This window comes from Balaenoptera acutorostrata, chromosome 10, assembly GCF_949987535.1.
Source record: "Balaenoptera acutorostrata chromosome 10, mBalAcu1.1, whole genome shotgun sequence".
Taxonomy (NCBI): Eukaryota; Metazoa; Chordata; class Mammalia; order Artiodactyla; family Balaenopteridae; genus Balaenoptera; species Balaenoptera acutorostrata.
In genome coordinates, this window is record NC_080073.1 from 35,567,685 (window position 1) to 35,589,776 (window position 22,092).

The window sequence follows — 22,092 nt, forward strand, 5'->3', positions numbered from 1 at the left end:
GGGCTCGAACCCGTGTCCCCTGCATTGGCAGGCAGATTCCCAACCACTGCGCCACCAGGGAAGCCCTTCTTTTTGTTTTTTGTGAATCTATTGTATGTTTTTGATTTGTGGTTGCCCTGTTTTTCAAGTATGTTAACCCCTTCCTATATCTTCTTGCTTTAGACTTATAGTCATATAAGTTCAAACATATTCTTTAAAAAAAAAAACAAAAACTACATTTTCTTACTCTCCTTCCCCACATTTTATGATTTTGATATCCTTTTTTACATTTTCATGTTTATCCTTTTTCTGTTCTTTTGTTTATCATCGCTTTCACAAATAGGTTTTTGTTTTTGTTTTTTTCTTTTTGATCTGTATACTGGCTAATTTAAGTGATTTACTTTCCAATTGTGATTTCCTCCTTTCTATATCTTCTTGCTTCTTTTCTATCTAAAGAAGACCTTTCAATATTTCTTTTAGGTTAGATTCAGTATTGCTGTATTCTTTTAGCTTTTGCTTCTCTGAAAAATTCTTTATTTTTTCTCCTATTCTAAATGATAATCTTGCTGGGTAGAGTATTCTAGATTGCAGATTTTTCTCTTTTAAGACTTTGAAAATATTTTGCCACTCCCTTCTGGCCTGCAGTGTTTCTGTAGAGAAATCAGCTGATAGCCTTATGGGGTTTCCCTTGTAATTAACTCTTTGTTTTTCTCTTGCTGCCTTTAGAATCCTCTCTTTAACTTTTGCCATTTTTATTATCATATGTCTTGGTGCAGGTCTGTTTGGGTTCATCTTGTTTGGGACCCTCTGTGCTTCCTGTACCTGGATATCTGTTTCCTTCTTTAGGTTTGGGAAGTTTTCAGCCATAATTTTTTCAAATACATTTTCAATCCCCTTTTCTCTGTCTTCTCCTTCTTCAATCCCTATTATGTGTAGATTGGCATGCTTTATGTTATCTTATATTGCTTTCATTTTTTTTTTCATTTGGCTTTCTGTTTGCTGTTTTGATTGGGTAATTTCCATTATTCTGTCTTCCAGATCATTTATTCTTTCTTCTGCATCGTGCATTCTGCTATTCATTGCCTTTAGCTCAGCTTTCATCTCAGCAAATGAATTTTCTAATTTTTCTTGGCTTCTCCTTATAGTTTCTAGTTCCTTTTTTACAGTAATCTGCATTTCTCTTGATAGCCTTTCTTAATTCCTTCAGTATTTTCATTTTTACCTTTTTTTAAAACATCTTTATTGGAGTGTAATTGCTTTACAATGTTGTGTTAGTTCACCTCTTTTTTGAACTTGGTGTCTGTTAGACTGAAGAGGTCTGTTTCATTGTTTGTTCCTTCAGGGGAATTCTCTTGGTCTTTTAACTGGGAGTGGTTCCTCTGCTTCTTCATTTTGCTTATATTTCTCTTACTCTGTGAGTTTAGGAGAAACAATTATCTACTGTAGTCTTGGAGGGCTATTTATATGTGGGAGCATCCCTATGTAGCATGTGTGGGTTTAATTTTTTTTTGGTGTGAGGGCTGTTTTTGGTTTGGATGCTTGCTGTCTCTTTCCTCAGCATGTGCTGGCCGTTATCCCCTTGACAGGGGGTGTGCAGGTGTGTGGCCCACGTGGGCTCCCGGGAAGGCAGGGGCAGTGTTTGTTGCCCAGTCAACGGACCCTCAGTGGCAGCAACAGTCCATGCCCGCCTCTGGAGTCCAAGGTGGCAACGGTGGCTCGCACCTGCCCTCAGAGCTCCAGTAGGCGGTGCCCTACATGGCGAAAGAAGCTCCTATGGTGGCCCTGCCCCTCTCTTTGCACGCCACCCAACAATGGCACCTTGCCTCTCTGGCATGCCCAGGCTTTTTCCCATACTCCCTCGGTTGTGGCGAGCACACCCTGGCCCCCTCAGGCTGTCTTGACACAGCCAATCCCAGTCCTCTCCCTGGTCTGACCTCCAAAGCCCAAGCCTCAGCCCTCAGTCCCTGCCACCAGTGAGGGGACTTAGCAGTGTGCCGAAACATTCCCTCTTTCACAGCTCCCTCCTGGGGGCACAGGTCCTGCCCCAATTCCTTTCTCTCTCTCTCTCTCTTTTTTTTCGTTTGTCCTACTCACTGATGTGGAGATTTTCTTGCTCTTTTGGAAGCCTGAGGTCTTTTGCCAGCGTTCAGCAGGTATTCTGTGAGAATCGTTCCACATGTAGATGTATTTTTGATGTATTTGTGGGAGAAGGTGAGCTTCCTGTCCTACTCCCCCACCATCTAGATCCAATCCTGTATTGTAAGTTTTCTGATGAGAAGTTTGCAGCCACTCTTAAATTTATTCCTCTGTACATATGTTTTTTTTGGAGGGTGGGCAGCTGCTTTGATGATTTTTTCCTGGGGTTTCTGCAGTTTGACTGTGATGTACCTAGATGTGTTTCTCTGTGTATTGATCTTGCTGGGGATGCTCTAAGCTTCTTCAATCTGTGGTGTTTTTGTCTTGCATTAATATTGGAAAAGTCTTAGCAATTATCTCTTCAGATAGCTTTTCTCCCCTGTTCTTTCTCTGTCCTTCTCTGCCTCTCTCTCCCCTTCTCCCTCTGCTCCTCTCTCCCCCTCTTCTTTTTTCCCTTTATCCCTTTCCTACTTCTGGGACTCCAGTTGTCTATACTTTAGACAGTCTGATATCATCCCATACTCTGAGTTGCTCTTTTCTCTCTCTCTCCCCCTCTTTCACTCCTTCTTCTGTTTTTATTTCCATTTGGATAATTTTTATTAACCTAATGTTCGGTTTCACTTACTGTTTTCTCTGCTATGTCCAGTCAAATTATTCATTTCTGGTAATTAAAAAAATTTTTTTTTATTTTTAGCAGTTCTGTTTGTGCCTTTTTTAATAGTTGCCAACTTTTTGCTGAAATTGCCTATCTGTTCAACATGTCCACCTTTTCAATTAAATCTTTTAAGATGTTAAACTTGGTTATTTTAAAGTCTTTGTTTGATAGTTCTAACATCTGGATGGGTCCCCTTGGTCTGGTTCTGTTAACTACTTTTCTCTTTATAATGAGTCATTTCTTTTTCTTATTTCTGTGTCTATTAATTTTTTTATTGAATGCATGATCTTGTGTGTACCAGGATAGTAGGGACTGAGGCAAATAGCGTTTATGCCTAGAAAAGGGCATGCCTTTTTTTCTATCAGGTCGTTAGCGTGGAGTGTTGAGTCAACCCAGTTGGGAGTTGCACCGTGGGCTGCTGCTGCCTTGCGCTAGCATGAGGCCTGGAGCGCTGGAAGGTTATCAGAATTCCTGCTTCAGATTTAGCTTTTAGGAGGCCTTGCTGCCTCTTTCTCCCGTGCCTGCAGGAATGGGGGGGTGTGGAACCTTTCTCTCCACTCTCACCTCTTAGTCTGCCTCCAGTGATAGGCTGCTGCTGTTACTTGATATAGGCTCGTGGAAGGGGTGGAGGGATTTATCAGGGTTTTCCTGTTCTCCTGTTGCAGCCTCAGTCTTGGGTGGGCCTTGTGTGCCTGACCCTCATGGGTGGGGCTTTCTCAGAGGTTCCTGTGTCAGTGGAGGTCTTGATGGGATATCTCGGCTCTTTTCCACCTCTGTGCACTGAGCATGTTGGGATTAATATGAACATTGCTGGGAAGGGATCCTCCAGAAGTTATTGGTGTTTGTTAAAACTCCAGCACTCAACAGAGTGATCTTGAAAGATTGTAGCTCTGACCCCATCCCCTGCTGAAAAGCCCTCTCGTGCACTCTGGGGCCCTTAGGTCAAAGGCTTTGAGCTCTTTAGTCTCCAGCCTCTCACCCTGACCTTCCTTTGGTTATTTATGTAAGTCTTGTCTGTCTCCCTAGTCCCAGACCATCAGTTTTGAGAGCAGATGTCTTGTTTTCTGAGTATTGCTAGAGAGGAAATGGTGCCTGGCACGTGGTAGGGACTCAGCAACTGCCTAACTGTCTTGAATGGATGAGGAGTGAGGGTAAACCTGGAAAGCCCCTGCTTTCCAGCAGGTAGACTCCTGCCCGGCCTCCAGGTTCATGCACAGATGTCACAGGGAAGCCTTTCTGGGGACCTCGCCACTCCAAGCTTGGGGAGGAGACTCTCTCCTGTGCCCCCAGCCCTGTGCTTGTCGGTCCGTGCGCAGATCCCACAGGACTGATATCCCTGCTTGTGCTTCCGCTCGCTCCTCCTGGTTCCCCAGGGCAGTGACGTGCCAGCCAGGCCTGCCCCACCCAGCGCCCGGCAGGCACCTGGCGGGCCTGCAGGGGCCCTTTGCTGCCCTAGCTTTGGGTTGATTCTGCAGTGCATGCTGAGTTAAACTTTTCAAAGCCTCTTTTTCTGTTTTAGGGAAAGTGAATCATCACATTCCCCTCCGTGGAAGTAAGAGGACTTGGGCTGGAAGCATGTGGTGCATCCTTCCAGGCTGGAGGCGAGGGAGCCTGGGCCCATGGAGAGCCCTGGGGCAGCACTGGCCCCGGGGCATCCGTGCCCTGGCCAGCGAGCGCCCCCGGATTGGGGGTGAGTACAGCCACGTGGTGGTGGGTGCGGGCTCCGCTGGCTGCGTGCTGGCCAGCCGGCTCACGGAGGACCCCGACAAGCGAGTGCTGCTGCTGGAGGCCGGGCCCAAGGATGTGTACGCGGGGAGCAAGCGGCTCCTGTGGAAGATCCACATGCCCGCGGCCCTCGTGGCCAACCTTTGCGACGACAGGTACAACTGGTGCTACTACACGGAGCCGCAGCCGGGCCTGGACGGCCGCGTGCTGTACTGGCCGCGCGGCCGGGTCTGGGGCGGCTCGTCGTCGCTCAACGCCATGGTCTACGTCCGCGGGCACGCCGAGGACTACGAGCGCTGGCAGCGGGAGGGCGCGGCGGGCTGGGACTACGCGCACTGCCTGCCCTACTTCCGCAAGGCGCAGGCGCACGAGCTGGGCGCCGGGAGGTACCGCGGCGGCGACGGTCCCCTGCGGGTGTCCCGCGGCAAGAGCGGCCACCCGCTGCACCGCGCATTCCTGGAGGCGGCGCAGGAGGCCGGCTACCCCCTCACCGAGGACATGAACGGCTTCCAGCAAGAGGGCTTCGGCTGGATGGACATGACCATCCACGAAGGTAGCGCGAGGCCTCCGATTCCCCGTCTCCCAGGTTCCTCCTCTAAGAACGAAACGCTGCTCTATCACAGTCCCGTCCCTCCTGCCCCCAACTGTCATGGTCAGAAGTGTGGACAGACGGGCTGGTTTGAGGTGGAGGGGATGTGACAGATTACACTGGCGACAGGCCACAGAATACCATTCAAAGCCAATGAGAAGTGACTCGGAGATGGTGACCCCTTGGGCATCCTCTGGGCCCTGTTGATGTGGAATGAAGGGGCAGCTCTCTGGCCACACAGCCCCAAGTTTTAGAGCCTTACAGATGGGCGTACTGAGGCACAGAGCAGTGACGGGCCTCGCAGCAGGGCAGAGGCAAGGCCCGGCTGGACCCAGGGCTCTCATTATCAGCCACCCCTGGTCTCTGTCGTGCTGTCAAGGGTGAGGGATGTTTTCCCACCTGCATCCAGGGGCCCCAGGTAGATGTGGATGTCAGTTGGACAGGGTATTTTGGTCTCAGCCTTCCTTTAAAGGCAGAGCTTGCACAGTCAGGGGAAGGGCAAATTCCCTCTTTCTCCAGTCCTTCCCTACCTCCCCCTGCACGATAGGTGCCTAGGGAACAGGCTGTGGCTGTGGCTGATCTCCTTGCTCTGTCCTGCAGGCAGGCGCTGGAGCACGGCCTGTGCGTACCTGCATCCGGCACTGCGCCGCCCCACCCTCACGGCTGAGACCCAGACATTTGTGAGCAGGGTGCTGTTTGAAGGTACCCGTGCAGTGGGTGTGGAGTACATCAAGAACGGCCAGAGCCACAGGGTGAGTGAATTACCACCACATGGGCAGCTCACATGGCAGGGAGGGAGTGGGCAGTGACCCCATGTTCACGCTCAGTCAGTGTGGGTGGGCAGGAGTTATGTCCTTGTCTCCATCAACGTGACGATAAGGAGTGAGTGGCTGGTGGCAACAGCCTGAAAGACTGTCCCCAGGAGGTGGTGGCCTGGCTGAGGTGAGGAAGCCCCAGTCTAGCCACCTGCAAAGGGCCCATGGTGCCCGGGCAGGAGTGCCCCCATGAACCTCTTTCTGCTATTGCCTTCCACACTTGTCCAGAAATTGATAGGTTTATATTAGAGGCTTTAAAAACCATACCTGTGATCACACCCCCCATTTCTGCACTGTGCTGTTTTTCACATAGGAGCATGTGGGGATTGTTCTGCATCCCACGTGAAGATCTCGCTCACCATGTGCTTTATTTAAACTGCTCGTTTGAGTGCCTGCTTTCATTTGTCTCATTTAAGCTCTACAGTCCTGTTTTTAAGACCATCGTTACCGTCAGGCTGTTGCAGAATACATCAGAGTATGAACCACGCTTGATTTATGATCACACACGCCCACAGCTGCACGTGCGGGCTACTTGCACCTAGCGGCGCCCTGAGCGTCCTCTTCCTTGCTCTGGAGCCTGTGAGCAGGATCCCCACCCACCATGTGGGTACGTCATGCCAAGGCCATGTTCTTGGGGTTCTGACTGGCTTTTCTGGGAAAGTGTGACCTGCATGGCCCCTCGCCTCTTCCAGGCTTACGCCAGCAAGGAGGTGATTCTGAGTGGAGGTGCCATCAACTCTCCACAGCTGCTCATGTTGTCAGGCGTGGGCGATGCAGACGACCTCAAGCAACTGGGCATCCCGGTGGTATGCCACCTTCCTGGTGAGCTCCCTTCCCCACTGCGCCCCAAAGGTGTCCCTGTTAAATAAAACAGTTCATTATATTTTATTAGCATGGAGTGGGGAGGGGACAGGAGTCAGGGCTCCTCAGAACTGTCACATTGTTCCCGCGAGCCTGAAGGTCCCCCATGCCTCGCTGGACTCCTACCCCCAGCGAAACCCCAAGCTTTTGTGTTGTTTTCCTCTCTTCCCCAGACATGCCATCCCTCTCAGCAGCGAGGCACCTCTAGCAGGGAGCATCTGCCCGTAAAGCCCACGGGGCCAGGCTCAGGCAGGTCAACCGGGCAGCCCTGTGGCAAGAGGGGTCCGGGCCTTTGTGTTTTCCGTCCTCAGGACACACCAGCTACCCTGACATGCTGTTCATGTTCAGATGGTTCTCCCAGGCCTAATATTTATTTCATAGACTGTTTCTGATGCCCTTTGGAGCCTGGCCCTGTCCCTCTTGCCCTCTCTTATAACTCAAGCTCCCAGAGCTTGAGGCTTTATCATAAGAGGTCTTTGAAAGTGCTGGTCCATGACAGTGACCTGCCCAGTGTCCCCTTGAGCTTGGATGGGCTCATGCTGGGGCTGCACAGCATGACGGGCCTGCTTCCCTCCTTCCCCAGGCCAGGGGTGAGGGCGCAGGGTCAGCCATTCCGGGGCAGCTCACTGAGTGGTGCCAGCTGGAGGCGTGGGCACTGCCCCGGTGGAGGGTGCTGCTTAGCAGGAAGGCACCTGGATGGCTACAGGTGCTGCCCTGGGAGCGAGTGTCAAGCAGCATCTGAGAGGGCCAGACATGGCTGGGAGTGAGGGAATGGTGTCCCTGGGAATGAGCAGGAGCTGGCCTGGCAGATAAGTGGGTGGAGGAAAAGTTTTCAAAACCAGGGGATGTTGAGAAGCCAGCTAAGCCCCTTTGGGAGACATTCTCCTAACCACCCCCTCTGGTTTCAGGAGTTGGCCAGAACCTCCAAGACCACCTGGAGATATACATCCAGCAGGCGTGCACCTCCCCCATCACCCTCCACTCAGCACAGAAGCCCTTGAGGAAGGTCCGGATTGGCCTGGAGTGGCTCTGGAAGTTCACAGGTGGGTGTGCTCATCCATGACTTTGGGGGAGATGTTCTGTGGGCAGCACAGCCTCCCTCCTGAGGTGCTTAGCCCGGGCTGTGGTTCCAGATTGCTGGTTCAAAGCTGAGCTATGCCATTTATTTCAGCTCTCTGAGCCTCAGTTTTCCCATCTGCAAAATGGGGATATGCAGTTCCTGTGTGGCAGGTTGGTGTGAGGACCAGACGTGATACACAGGGCTTGCCCGGGGTGAGACTCTGCAGGGGCTGGGTGCTGCCCTTCCTGATGGATGGATAGGGATGGCCTCATCCTGGACACTGCCTGGGGCCCAAGGGGCCAGGAGAAAATGCAGAGAAAGGGCACTTGACGCTGGACTACAGCTTCTATTTCTCAGTATTTTCCATGCGGTTTCTAGCTGGGTCTCAGAGTACTGAGTTTGGCCAGGAAGTAGTGCTTCGAAATCTTATTCACTCAGCATGCATTTCTCGCACACCTACCGTGTGCTGTGCTACATGGTGAGAAGTGCTAATAAGGCAGGTTTTCTTAGGGAGTTTACGTGCTAGTGGAGACAATGGAAGGAAACTAAGTAAACATGCTAAGTTTTAAGTACAGTGAAGGAATAATTAATTAGGATGTTAAACTAGAGAATGGTGGCAGGGGGTCTGTTAGGCAGGAAGAATACGTGAAAAGGCCCCGGGGCTAGGCATTTGCTGTGCTTGAAGAACGAATTTGTTGGGCCAGGGAGACTGCAGCACCTTGAGGAGGAGGCGGTGCAGGTGTTGCAGGGCCTTCCAGGGCCCGAGAGTAAGCTCTTGTCTAACACTCGGAAAGGAACTGTCCGATGAGACACACGTACTGACAAAGCAAAAGACTTTATTGGGAAGGAACCCCAAGGTGGAGAGCCTGGGGGAACCCAGGAGAACTGCTCTGCCACGTGCCTCGCAGTCTCAGGTTTTATGGTAATGGGTTAGTTTCTGGGTTGTCTCTGGCCAGTCATCTCGCTTGCCCCATAGTCTGACTCAGGGTCCTTGCTGGTGGTGCGTGCGTCTCTCAGCCAAGATGGATTCCAGCGAGAAGGACTCTGGGAGATTGGTCTTCTCCTCCCTCTTTTGCCCCTCCCAAATTCTCCTGGGAGATATGTTAGCTTTACTGTTGAGACTTCTCGTTTTGATGCGAATGCCTCTCAAATTATGAAAATTATTAATATTACTGCCGTTAGTGAAATAAATGAGCCTATGGACGAGACAGTATTTCATGTTGTGTATGCATCTGGGTAGTCGGAATATTGTCATGGTATTCCAGATAGACCTAGGAAATGTTGTGGGAAGAAGGCTATATTTACAGCTACACATATACTTACAAAGTGAATTTTTGCTCATGTTGAGTTGAGTGTATAACCTGAGAGAATAGTGGGAATCAATGTCCGAAGCCTCCCATAATAGTGAATACTGCTCCTGTTGATAATATGTAGTGGAAGTGTGCGACTACGTAATATGTATCGTGAAAGGCAATGTCTAGTGATGAGTTAGCTAGGACAATTCCTGTTAATTCACCTACTGCAAAAAGGAAAATGAAGCCTAGGGCTCATATTATGGTGGGAGATCATTTGATATTACCTCCATGAAGGGTTGCTAGTCAAATACTTTTACTCCTGTGGAAATAGCAATAATTATAATGGCTGATGTAAAATATGCTCGTGTGTCAACATCTGTACCTACTGTAAACATATGGTGAGCTCATACAATGAATCCTAAAAATTCGATTGATATTATGGCTCATACTTACCTATATATCCAAAAGGCTCTTTTTTTTTTTCCTGAATAATAATTTACAACATGTGAGATTATTCCAAATCCAGGTAAAATCAGAATATAGACTTCAGGTTTTCTGAAGAATCAGAATAGGTGTTGGTATAAGATTGGATCACCCCCTCCCGCGGGGTCAAAAAAGGTTGTGTTTAGGTTTCGTTCTGTTAATAGCATAGTAATCCCGGCTGCTAATACAGGTAATGGTAATAGCAGATATACAGCTGTAATTAAAACTGATCATTACAAATAATGGTGTTTGATGTTGGGGTATAGTGGGTGGCTTTATATTAATAATCGTAGTAATAAAATTAATAGCACCTAAAATTGAGGAAACACCTGCTAGATGTAGGGAAAAGATAGTAAGGTCTACTGAAGCTCCAGCATGGGCTAGGTTTCCAGCTAAGGGTGGATATACAGTTCAGCCTGTACCGGCACCGGCTTCAACTATTGATGATGCAAGTAGTAGTAGGAAGGAGGGTGGAAGTAATCAGAAGCTTGTATGATTTATATGGGGAAAGGCTATATCGGGTGCCCCAGCATTCATGGGACTGACTATTCAGTTTCTGAAGCCTCCAATTGTGATAGGCATAACTATAAAAAAAATTATTACAAATGCGTGGGCTGTTACAAGTACATTGTAAATCTGATCATCTCCTAGCAGTGTTCCAGGTTAGCCTAATTCAGCATTAATTGACAGGCTTAAGGCAGTGTCTACTACTCCAGCCCAAGCACCGAACAGTAAATATAAGGTACTGATATCTTTATGGTTAGTTAAGAATAGTCAGCGGTTTATGAATGTAGGTAAAATGGCTGAGTAAGCATTAGACTGTAAATCTAAAGACAGGGGTTGAGTCCTCTTTTTGCCAAGTGCTGTGGTGAATTTTACATATTGAATTGCAAATTCAGAGAAGCAGCTTCAATCCTGCTGGGGCTTCTTCCGCTTTTTTTTTTTTCTTCCTGGCAGCAGGAGAAGTAGATTGAAGCCAGTTGACTAGGGTATTTAGGTGTTAACTAAAAGTTTCATGGGAAATGTAATCCCACCAATCTAGTGAGGATTTAGCTTAAATTAAAGTGTTTGATTTGCATTCAATTGATGTAGGATATAGTCTTGAAATCCTTATTGAGCAGGAATTAAGTAACTTATACTTGCTTAGTGCTTTGAAGGCTCTTGGTCTGTGTAACCTAAACTCCTAGTCCAATACTGAAAGGATTGGTGTAAGGGATAAGAGTATTGTGGATATTACAATTACTGTTGGTAGGAAAGTTGTTTTGTCAAATCAAATTGTCATTTTACTTTTATATTATTTATAGAGGGAAATACAGTTAGTGCTGTAGAATACATGAGTCGTATGTAGAAGTACAGATTGAGTAACGCTGTGATGGCTATTAGTGTGGGTAAAATAATATTGTTATTTTTTTGTTTTTTCTTGAATAAGTATTCATTTTGGCATAAATCCTGATAGTGGAGGAAGACCTCCTATTGATAATAGGGTGATGAGAATGAGGGTTGTAATAATGGGTATTTTATTTTGTGTGTGATAGTGTGGTGGTGACTGAGCTGTAAATGAATAGTATGAATATGGTAAGTGTTATTATGATATATATTAGTAGGTTTAGGATTGTTATAGTTGGGTTTTACAGTATAATGGCTGTTATTCACCCTATGTGAGCAATTGATGAATAAGCTATAATTTTTCATTGTTGGGTTTGGTTTAGTTCACCTCATCCTCCAATTATAATAGATGGTATGGATATGGATAATATTAGGTTTAGGCTGATGGATGGTGAGATTTGATATAATACTGACAAGGGTGCAAGTTTTTGTCATGTTAATAAGATTAAGCATGCTGTTAATGAGATGCCTTGTGTAACTTCAGGTACTCAGAAGTGGAATGGAGATAGTCCTAGTTTTATGGTTAGGGCTATTGCTATTACTATAGATGCTGTTGGATTAAAGATTTTTGTTAATAGTTCATTGGCTGGAGTATAATAGGTTAATGATAATGGCTATTATAAGTAATATGGATGCAGTAGCTTGTGTTAGAAAATATTTAGTGGATGCTTCTATAGCTCAAGCGTTAAACTTTTTTATTGTAATGGGAATAATGGCTAGTATATTTATTTCAAAACCGATTCAAATAAGTAGTCAGTGGGAGCTAGTTATTACAATTATGGTCTCTGAGATAATGGTTGTTAGGATGATGATAAAGATGATGGAGTTTAGTAGTACGAAAAGGATATAAACCAATATTTTCGGGGCATGGGCCCAATAACTTATTTAACTGACCTTACTATATATTATGGTGTAATGTGGTAGCACGAAGAATTTTGAATTCTTAAGCATAGGTTCAGTTCCTATGATTCTAGAAATAAGAGCGTTTAAACCTCTGTAATTTACTCTATCACAGTAACTCTTTTATCAGACATATTTCTTATGTTTGTGGAGGAATGCTTGATGTTATAATAGGTAGTGAGACATGTCATATGCATATGGCTAGCGTTAGTAGTCAGAAGTTTTTTCAAAGTAGATGTATTAGTTGATCGTATCAGAGTCGAGAGTAGGATGCTTGAATTCATAGGAAAGAAATTGTTAGTAATAGTGTTTTGATGATAAGGTTGCTTTTGTATAGTTCTGGTATGTAGGGGTTATGGAACGCTCTTAGAAATAGGATCGTTGAGGAAATGTTTATTATGATAATGTTGGCATATTCTGCTAAGAAAAATATGACAAATGGGTCTGCTGCATATTCTGTGTTGAAGCCTGATACAGGTTCAGATTCTCCCTCTGTTAGGTCAAAGGGAGCTCGGTTAGTTTCTGCTCGAGTGGAAATAAATTATATTATAGCTAAGGGTCATGATGGGAAAATTTTTCATAAATGCTCTTGTGTTGTGATGGAGGTTGAGAGGGTAAAAGACCTGTTTCTTAAGAGGACTGATAAAAGAATAATTGCTAGTGTTACTTCATATGAAATTGTTTGTGCTACTGCTTGTAGGGCTTCAATTAATGTGTATTTTGAGTTGGAAGCCCATCCGGATCATAAAATGGAGTATACAGCTAGGCTTGATACAGCTAGCATAAATAATACTCCTAGATTTATATTAATAAGGGGGTAACGTATGGGTAGGGGAATTCATATGTTTAGGGCTAGGGTTGGTGCAATGATAAATATGGAAATGGAGGATGTCGCTGGTCGTAGTGGTTCTTTAGTGAATAATTAGACTGCATCAGCAATGGGCTGTAATAGGCCACGTGGTCCTACGATATTTGGCCCTTTTTGAAGTTGCATATAACCTAAAATTTTTCGTTCAATTAATGTTAGGAATGCTACGGCTAGAAGAATGGGGATAACACATATTAAGATATTAATTATAAACATTTTGTTAAGGGAGAGGATTTGAACCTCTGGTTATAAAGGTTTAAGTTTTACGCAATTACCGGGCTCTGCCACCTTAACAAACCCTGGTCTTGAGTAATATATTATATGTATTAATTAAATTAAGATTATATCATTAATTGGTTTTAAGGCACTTTTTAAAGTGGGCCTTATTTCTCTTGTCCTTTCATACTGGGAGAACTATATAATAGATAGAAACCGGTCTGAACTCAGATCCTGTAGGACTTTAATCATTGAACAAACAAACCTTTAATAACGGTTACAGCATTGGGGTGTCCTGATCCAACATCGAGGTCATAAACCCTATTGTTGATATGAACTCTAGAATAGGATTGAGCTGTTATCCCTAGGGTAACTTGTTGATCAATTTTTTGGATCAATTAGTGATGATATGTTTTGACTGGTAAGTCTAGACTTTAATCACTCAGAGCCTTTTTTGTGTTCCAAGGTCACCCCAACCAAAATTGTCAACCCATATAAAATTTTGTTATCCCTTGGTGGTTTAGTTAGGTTTTTTTTGCTTAATTAATTAAAGCTGCATAGGGCCTTCTCATCTTATTTTGTTATTCCCACCTCTTCACAGTAAGGTCAATTTCACTGATTGAAAGTCAGAGACAGTAAAACCCTCGTGTGGCCATTCGTACAAGTCCTTAGAGAACAAATCATTATGCTACCTTTGCATGGTCAGGATACTGCGGCCATTTAACAGTTGTCACTGGCCAGGCAGTGCCTCTAATACTAGTTATGCTAGAGGTGATGTTTCTGGTAAACAGACAGGGTTTGTGTTTGCCAAGTTCTTTTTACTTTTTTTAATCTTTCCTTGAGTGCCTGCCTGTGTTGGATTAACAGTGTTTAATAAATAATTTAATGTTGAGTTGTATTTATTTACTGTTAATTATCAGTATATTATTAGTTACTGATGTAAACTTATGCAAGGAGAAATACTTCTTGTTGCTCATAATAACATTATTACCTCTGTCGGTCAATAGATTAGTCCAGTACAAATCTAGGAGTTGATTTGCTTGTTATTGGTATTAAAGTTATTGTTGAGCTTGAACACTTTCTTAATTGGTGGCTGCTTTTAAGCCAACTATGGTGTTGTTTGTCTTTACTCTCTAGATAAGATTGTATCCATTTCTAAAAAGCTGTACCTATTTAGATAACATTGTAAAATACATTAAAATTTATAATTATTTTGGTAATTTTTAAAGTTGAACTGAAATTCTTTTCCTGGACAACCAGCTATCACCAGGCTCGTTAGGTTTGTCACCTCTACTTATAAATCTTCTATTTTGCTACATAGATGAGTTTGTTGTAATAAACTGTTCATAAGTAGCTCGTCTGGTTTCGCCATATTTAACTTAAGTTCTTTGTTAGATGTTCCCTAGTTAAATCATTATGCGAAAGGTACAAGGGGTAAACTTTGCTTTTTGTTACTTTTAATGCTTTTTTCATCATTCCCTTACAGTACCTTCTCTATAGCGCCAGAGGATATTTTAAATTTCTATCCCCTATACTTTAAATGTTGAGTGAATGTTTTATTTAGTCTGCTTATATTAGTAGATATGGGGAGAGGTGTTGGGCTAGATTTAATTCAGAATATTCATAAATTATGAAATCTAGGTGTAAACTAGGTGCTTTATTTAAGCTACGCTTTGATTATCCAAGCTCACTTTCCAGTATGCTTGTTACGACTTGTCTCCTCTCGTATGATTAGTATTTGCTGATTATAGGAAATTATTATAATACTTGAGGAGGGTGATGGGCAGTGTGTGCGTGCTTCACGGCCTTATTCAATTAAGCACTCTGTTCTTAATTTACTACTAAATCCTCCTTTGGTTTTTAGTTTTCATAATTCGTGTGTGAGAAATATATTCTTGAAATAGAAAATGTAGCCCATTTCTTCCCATCCTGTAGGTTACACCTTGACCTAACGTCTTCATGTATGATAATTATGCTTGCTTTTATTCTTTTTTAGAGTTTGCTGAAGATGGTGGTACATTGAATTAGCCAGGGCTGGCGGGCTGGCAGGGTTGATCGATTGTGAAACAGGCTGCTCTGGAAGGGTGGGAAGCACCGTCCAGTCCTCTGAGTTTTCAGCTGTTGCTAGTAGAACTCTGGCAAATAATTTTGTTCTTGCAGTTATTTGGGTTTAGGGCTAAGCATAGTGGGGTATCTAATCCCAGTTTGGGTCTTAGCTGTCCTGTAGTCAGGAAATACTAAAGTCACCTTCGTAGTCTATTTTAGTTATGGCTTTTTACGGCTTAGTTAAAATTTAACTTCATTTTACATCACGCTTTAGCACACTTTACACCGAGTTTCTATTAATTTGGGTTAATTATATGACCACGGTGGCTGGCAGAAAATTTACCAACCCTAGTTAATATAACTTAGTCGAACTTTCATTTATGGCTTAATCTTTATCACTGCTGTTTCCCATGGGGTGTGGTTAAGCAAGGCATTATGAGCTACTCATATTAGTGTGCTTGATGCCTGCTCCTTTTAATCTTAATGATTTAGAGGGCATTCTCACTGGGGCACAGATGCTTACATGTGAATTTTATTAAAAATTAATAGAAAAGCTGGGACCAAACCTATGTGTTTATGGACTTGGTAAACTCATCTGGGCATTTTCAGTGCCTTGCTTTAGATTTTAAGCTACACTAACAAGCTGCTTTTACATAGTGAAGTAACATGTGTATGGTTGTTTTATGTGGTTTATGTTGGATTTAGTGTTAAAATTTTGATAAAAGTGGTCTATATAAATGGTAAATATCTAAGTAGTTGATTGGTATGATTGGGGTTTATTTTCTAGGTCTATCTAATTCTGAGCATTCAGTTCATGTTTATTGAGTAGACGGCTAAGTTCCATGTATTTATATGTTTTTGCCTTGTTTTGGGGGTTTGGCAAGGCATTACAGGCATGTAGAGCATGGGATGTAGTGGGGGGTAAAGAGGGTTTGTTAAACAGGTTATTCATCTGTTTACTGCATGTGTGTGTGTACGTACGTGTACGTGTGCGTATGTGTGTCCGTAATTTCCTCATGGCCTGTAACCATTGATTGAATAACACCTTATGGTTGATGATGTTGGTAAATAATATTCAATTAAAGTCCAGCTACAATTTATTTGACTGTGTTAAGACCTCAGATGGCCATAGCTGAGTCACAGCATCCCTTTAAAAATTAAAAATTAGCAAATGCGTGAAATCACAGTTATGTGTAAGCATGGGCTGATTAGTCATTGGTCCGACGAGATGTCTTATTTAAGAGGAAAGAGTGGGCTCTCTCAGGTGAAATGGCCCTGAAGTGAGAACCACTTGTCTGATAAAGTTCATTAGTAGAAACCGCCACAAGTTATGGGCCCAGAGCGAGAAGAGGGACCCCCCAAGCGGGTTGGTGGTTTCACACAGCCTGCTGGTTACACTTGTGACCTATTGGATATGGTACACACGTTGACTAGAATTGATTTGACTTAATGTGCTGTGTACTGTCAATAAGATAATGTACATTCTTATAAGCATGGGGTAAATGATTAATGTACGATTGTACATATAATGTACTGTGTACTGTCAATAAGATAATGTACATGCTTATAAGCATGGGGTAAATAATGCACATTATACATATAATGCATTATGTACGATATGGTATTAGGTACATATTAATGTGGTAGTGCATATATGCACGAAGTACATAGTAGTTTATGGTAAAAAGAGGTTATTTTAATACTGACATGGTACTTAATAATCTTGTAAATGTCCCATAACAAAGTTTCAGGGAATGGTTTAAGTAGAATTTCAGTTTTGGGTGCTGATGGTGGATCTGGAGCTTCTTCCTTGAGTCTTAGGGAGAGAATGTTATTCTCCTTTTCTGGTTTACAAGACCAGTGTAATAGATATACTACAAACACTCTTCATTTCAGGAGATTATTTTCAGTGATGCTAGTTACTGACATTAGTACCCGAATTAAAAAGAAATAATATAAAATAGATGCTAGTTGTCTGATAGTAAAGAAGGGGTATTCCACGGGTTGTCCTCCAATTCATGTTAGTGTTAATAGGTCTGCTACTAGTACTCAAAATAGGCATTGGCTGAGAGATCGAAATATTATGGTTTAGAGGTCAAAATGTTATGCTTCGTTGTCTAGATGTATGGAGTATTGGGATGAGTGCTAGAATTAAGACTGAAAAGATTAGGGCCAATACTCCTCCTAGTTTATTGGGGATTGATCGCAGGATTGCATATGCAAATAGGAAGTACCAGTCTGGCTTGATATGGGTGGTGTTTTGAGAGGGTTTGCTGGGGTATAGTTATCAGGGTCTCTTAATAAATTGGGCGAAAATACCACTAACATTATTAGTGCTAGAACTAGTAATAAGGCACCTAGATGTCTTTGATTGTATAGTAGGGGTGAAATGGAATTTTGTTACATCAGATGAGATTCCTGTGGGGTTATTAGATCCTGTTTTGTGAAGGAATAGTAAGGGGACAGCTGTTAGTGCTGCAATAATGAATGGGAGAATAAAATGGAAAGCAAAGAAGCGTGTAAGAGTTGCTTTATCTACTGAAAAGCCACCTCAGATTCATTTGACAAGGCTTGTGCCGATATATGGAATTGCTGAGAGGAGATTAGTAATAACTGTTGCCCCTCAGAATATTTGTTCTCAAGGTAAGACATAGCCTGTAAATACTGTGGCTATGACTGTAAATAATAAGATGATTCCAGTGTTTCATGTTTCTAAAAAAGTATAGGATCCATAATAGAAGCCTCATCCTATGTGAATAAATAGGCAAATAAAAAATATGGACGCTCCATTTGCATGTAGGTATCGGATAACTCACCCATAGTTTACATCTCGGCAGATATGTGTTACCGGTGAGAAAGCGGTTATTATGTCTGATGTGTAATGTATTGCTAGGAATAAGCCTGTTAAGATTTGTAATACTAAACAAATGGAACCGAGATCTCATCATGATGAAATGTTTGATGGGGCTGGAAGATCAATAAATGCACTGTTAATAATTTTTATTAATGGGTGTGACATTGGTCATTAGTGTTCTTATAGTTGAATAACAACGATGATTTTTCACGTCATTGGCCATGTAAGAATAATGATAACATACACTGTATTTATTTTAAGTACTATTTTTGTAATTAGTTTGGTGGGGTTTTCTTCAAAACCTTTGCCTATTTATGGTGGACTTGGGTTGATTGTGGGTGTTGGTTGTGGGACTGTGTTGAATTTTGGAGGCTCATTTTTGGGTTTAATAGTAGTTTTGATTTATGTAGGGGGGATGTTGGTAGTGTTTGGTTATACAACAGCTGTAGCTACTGAGCAGTATCCTGAGGTTTGAGTTTCTAAGAAGACTGTTTGAGGTATATTTCTTTCAGGGTTGATAATATAATTTTCAATGGTATTTTATGTTTTAAAAGATGAGGAGGTGGAGATTGTATTTCAAGTTTAACAGGCTAGAGGACTGAGTGGATTATAATACAGGTGATTCTGGACTTTTTAGTGAAGGAGCTGTAGGAATTGTGGCGTTGTACAGTTATGGTGCTTGATTAGTGACTGTCACTGGTTGATCATTGCCTATTGGTGTTGTAGTTATTATAGAGGTTACTCATGGTAATTAAATAGAACTATGCTTAGGGTGAGGGTAAAGAGGAATGAGAGAAAATATAGTTTGATTAGGCCTTTTTGGTCTGATACTAGTGTAGAAAATTTTATTTGAATGAGGGAGGTAGTTTTTGGTAAAATACTTTCTAGTTAGATTAAATCTAGGAGGGATGATGCTGATATGCTTCTTCCCATATCTAGAGTTACACTATAACAATCTAGAGTATCTAGAGTTACACTATATCTAGAGTTACACTATAACAATCATTGATCTCATATGTAACTATATATCATCATTTTACCAGAGGCTCAGTCACATATTTGGTAATGCAAGAAACAACAATTTTGTAAAACAGGCAATATAAAAAATAATATAGCTAGCAGTATTAGTAAGGTCATACGTAAAAATTTAAGTCAAGAACTTCCATTAGGTGCAGCCCAGTATATCCCAGTTCATCTGACTTAGTCTGTTGTGTACCAGTTCTTATCTTGAAGGGACATTATATATTGGCATTGTCCATAAGGCACCCAGCCCAATTTCCTAGTGTTACTAGGCTGGTTATCCCTAGTATGGTTTAATTTCCCCAACATAAGGGAGCCTTTAAATTTAAATGACCATAGCCTGGTGTTAACCTTCTGGTTGCAGATCCTGGAGCATCTGATCTTCATCCAAAGATAGATACTGAGTTAAGCTTCAGAAACAAATTTAGAGTGTCCTTTTAATAATTCAATTAAACTTTGCAACAATATAACGTAACAGCAAGGCACTATCTGAGAAGTGAGTCTTAGTGAATACAGACCTCGATAAACAGAATTAGAATTTGATATCCACTGAAACGTCTCTTTCTCCCTAAAATTACCCTCATTTTTATCAGATATAGCCAAATCAAGATTAATTTGTCTGCAAACTAAGTTTAATAAAAGGCCTCCCAAGGCCAGGAAAGCCACGCCAAGGGCCTGTCACAGATTTTGCCTTATAGATTTAGGTGAATCCCTCCCTTTTTGAGGTCCGCAAAATAACTTGAGATTCCTGCACCTGTTAGGAGGTGGCTTTACTAATTTATCTTATAAAGCTGCTGGGAACCTAAGAGTTTCCAATCTCTGGAGGGATCAGGTACAAAGAAAAGAGAAGTGTTTCAATTCTGCTTACAAAGGTACAATTTACCAAATTGCTATAAGTCATAATTAGTTTGAGGGGGTTTCTTTATATCTGGAAAACATAGATTAAAAGCTAGTAATGTTTCAGACAGAAACCATAAAAATTATAACCACATTCATCAGTTTACTCAATCCTATGTAACTAATCCTTTTTGTTAACAGTTTCCATTAGACTGTTAAAAAAATATCTTACCTGGGACTTCCCCGGTGGTCCAGTGGTTAAGACGCCAAGGGTTCCATCCCTGGTCGGGGAACTAAGATCCCACATGCCTCGCGGTGCAGCCAAAAATTAAATAAACAAATAAATAAATAAACAAACAAAGACATAAATAAAATAGCTACTCAAAAAAAAAAAGTCTTACCTAGTTTAGTAGTATGATTTAAAAGTTATCAGAAACCTGTACTTGTCTAAAGCCCTTTCTGTGAATCTTCTTGAAGATGAAGCGGTTTTACAAAGCATCAGTTTAACTGTCTGTGAATGACAAAAAGTCTTAAAAAGGCAAGGTTAAAGATCTGATTACAATGTTTTTGACAAAGAAGCTTAACCAAGTTTCTGTCACATACATTTTAAGATAACTAATATTATAACAATACCAGGACATATCCAAATTTCAGAAACTTTATATAATTTCTAGAATGTGTATATTAATATTTATCCATACAGTATATTCTAAGTAGGTTTATCACTAGTGTGATAATGCTCTCCATGTAATTTAACATACCAAATAATACTAGTTAAATATTTCTCTCTGAAATGCCTCAGAGACCCTCTAAAGTGTCCCAAAGTTAGCTGGAGGTCAAAAGAACTTTAATTAAAATTTGGTATTTGGGAAGTTTGTCAAAAGGTCTCAAAACACTTGGTCAAATAAGATCATAGATCATTGTGAGATAATGCTTATTCCTTAACCAAAGCTACAAGAGATCTCAAAAGCAAATACAGATCACTTAAAGGCACGGAAACTCACACAATCTGTTATCAAAAGCAGCATTCCAAGGAAACTTTGTCCTCTTACTAAAGAGAGAAAACCAGATCCAGTCTTGTACCAGCCTGCTTTTAACAACAAAATTCACTTAATTAACTGTACTCTACACCTAGCCAATCCTGACCATCCACAAACCCTCCATCACTTTGTGTATCCATATTAGTCTGCCCCCCATTCTCTTCTCCATTGAGAAACAACCAGCTCTAAGACAGACTCACTTTCTTTTCCTTTAATAAAATGCAATTCCATTCTCATACCTTCTTCACTGCAAACACACATCCTACTTTCCTGCTGTACACTGAAATGCTTCCTTTATTATTTCTATTAGCTTTAATTACATGTTTAAAAATTAGAGCCCTCAACTCTTAAAAACCTTAATTTCTAGTGAAAACTAAGAGGTAAGCAATTATGAACTTTTTTTTTTTTTTTTGGTTGCACTGGGTCTTAGTTGCAGCAGGCAGGCTCCTTAGTTGTGGCATGTGAACTCTTAGTGGTGGCTTGCATGTGGGATCTAGTTCCCTGATCAGGGATCAAACCCGGGCCCACTGCATTAGGAACGCAGCATCCTAACCACTGCACCACCAGGGAAGTCCCAGCAATTATGAACTTTTACATTAGCATTCTGTAGATTGGGAAACATAAACACTAGTTATAATTTCTAAAAACATTTGATTTCTTATACAGAACATCTCAGGGTGGCACCAATGGTGAATATTCCAGGGTGGCATATTCATTAATAGTCCTAAATACCTTTAGTTTCTCTGTTAAGTAGTTGATGTCTCAGTATCTTGTTTTATTTGGGAATCACCTAGCTATTCAATAAACTTCCATCACTTAATTTAGAACAACTCTAAATTTCAAGTATATTTCCAAGTATCTGGAGAGATTAATCTCAAGTAGACATTCCCAAAATATAATTATTCCTAAAAAGTTCACCCAAAAGCTCTGATCTCACTTGTATTTAATTCACTTAAAAAATTTCATCATACCAAGGTATTTTCCTTGCTGACAAATTTCACACAGATATAATAAGATCTTATTTGACTTCTATTAAACCTAGGTTCAATAAAGGCATTATACTTAATGTTGATGACAAAGACATGTCTATTTAAATTAACAAACTTAAACTAAGTTTAATACCAGATATTGATTTAATACTGAATATTTCCCAGTTTACATGAAACTGAAATTAATTCTGGCCAGTTACCTTCTGTATTTTGGGAAATTTATATAAGTGCTAAATTTCCCTTAAGCCAATTAAATAGAGTTCATTAAAAAATTAGTTTTGGTAATAACATCCAAAGGTAAGGACATATATATAACGCACACAGATATATAGACAAAC

At 41.9% G+C, this 22,092-nt stretch overlaps 1 protein-coding gene across 1 annotated transcript in view; it reads left to right on the plus strand.

Annotated features, from left to right (window-relative positions):
- CHDH (choline dehydrogenase) overlaps window positions 1-22,092 on the plus strand; it is a 61,973-nt gene that overhangs the window by 35,760 nt on the left and 4,121 nt on the right. Inside the window, exons 2-5 of the mRNA XM_007174782.2 lie at window positions 4,290-5,048; window positions 5,685-5,836; window positions 6,592-6,721; window positions 7,669-7,803. Of these exons, the coding sequence (XP_007174844.1) occupies window positions 4,346-5,048; window positions 5,685-5,836; window positions 6,592-6,721; window positions 7,669-7,803 (1,120 nt within the window). The 5' untranslated portion in view covers window positions 4,290-4,345. The remainder of the gene's footprint in view (window positions 1-4,289; window positions 5,049-5,684; window positions 5,837-6,591; window positions 6,722-7,668; window positions 7,804-22,092) is intronic.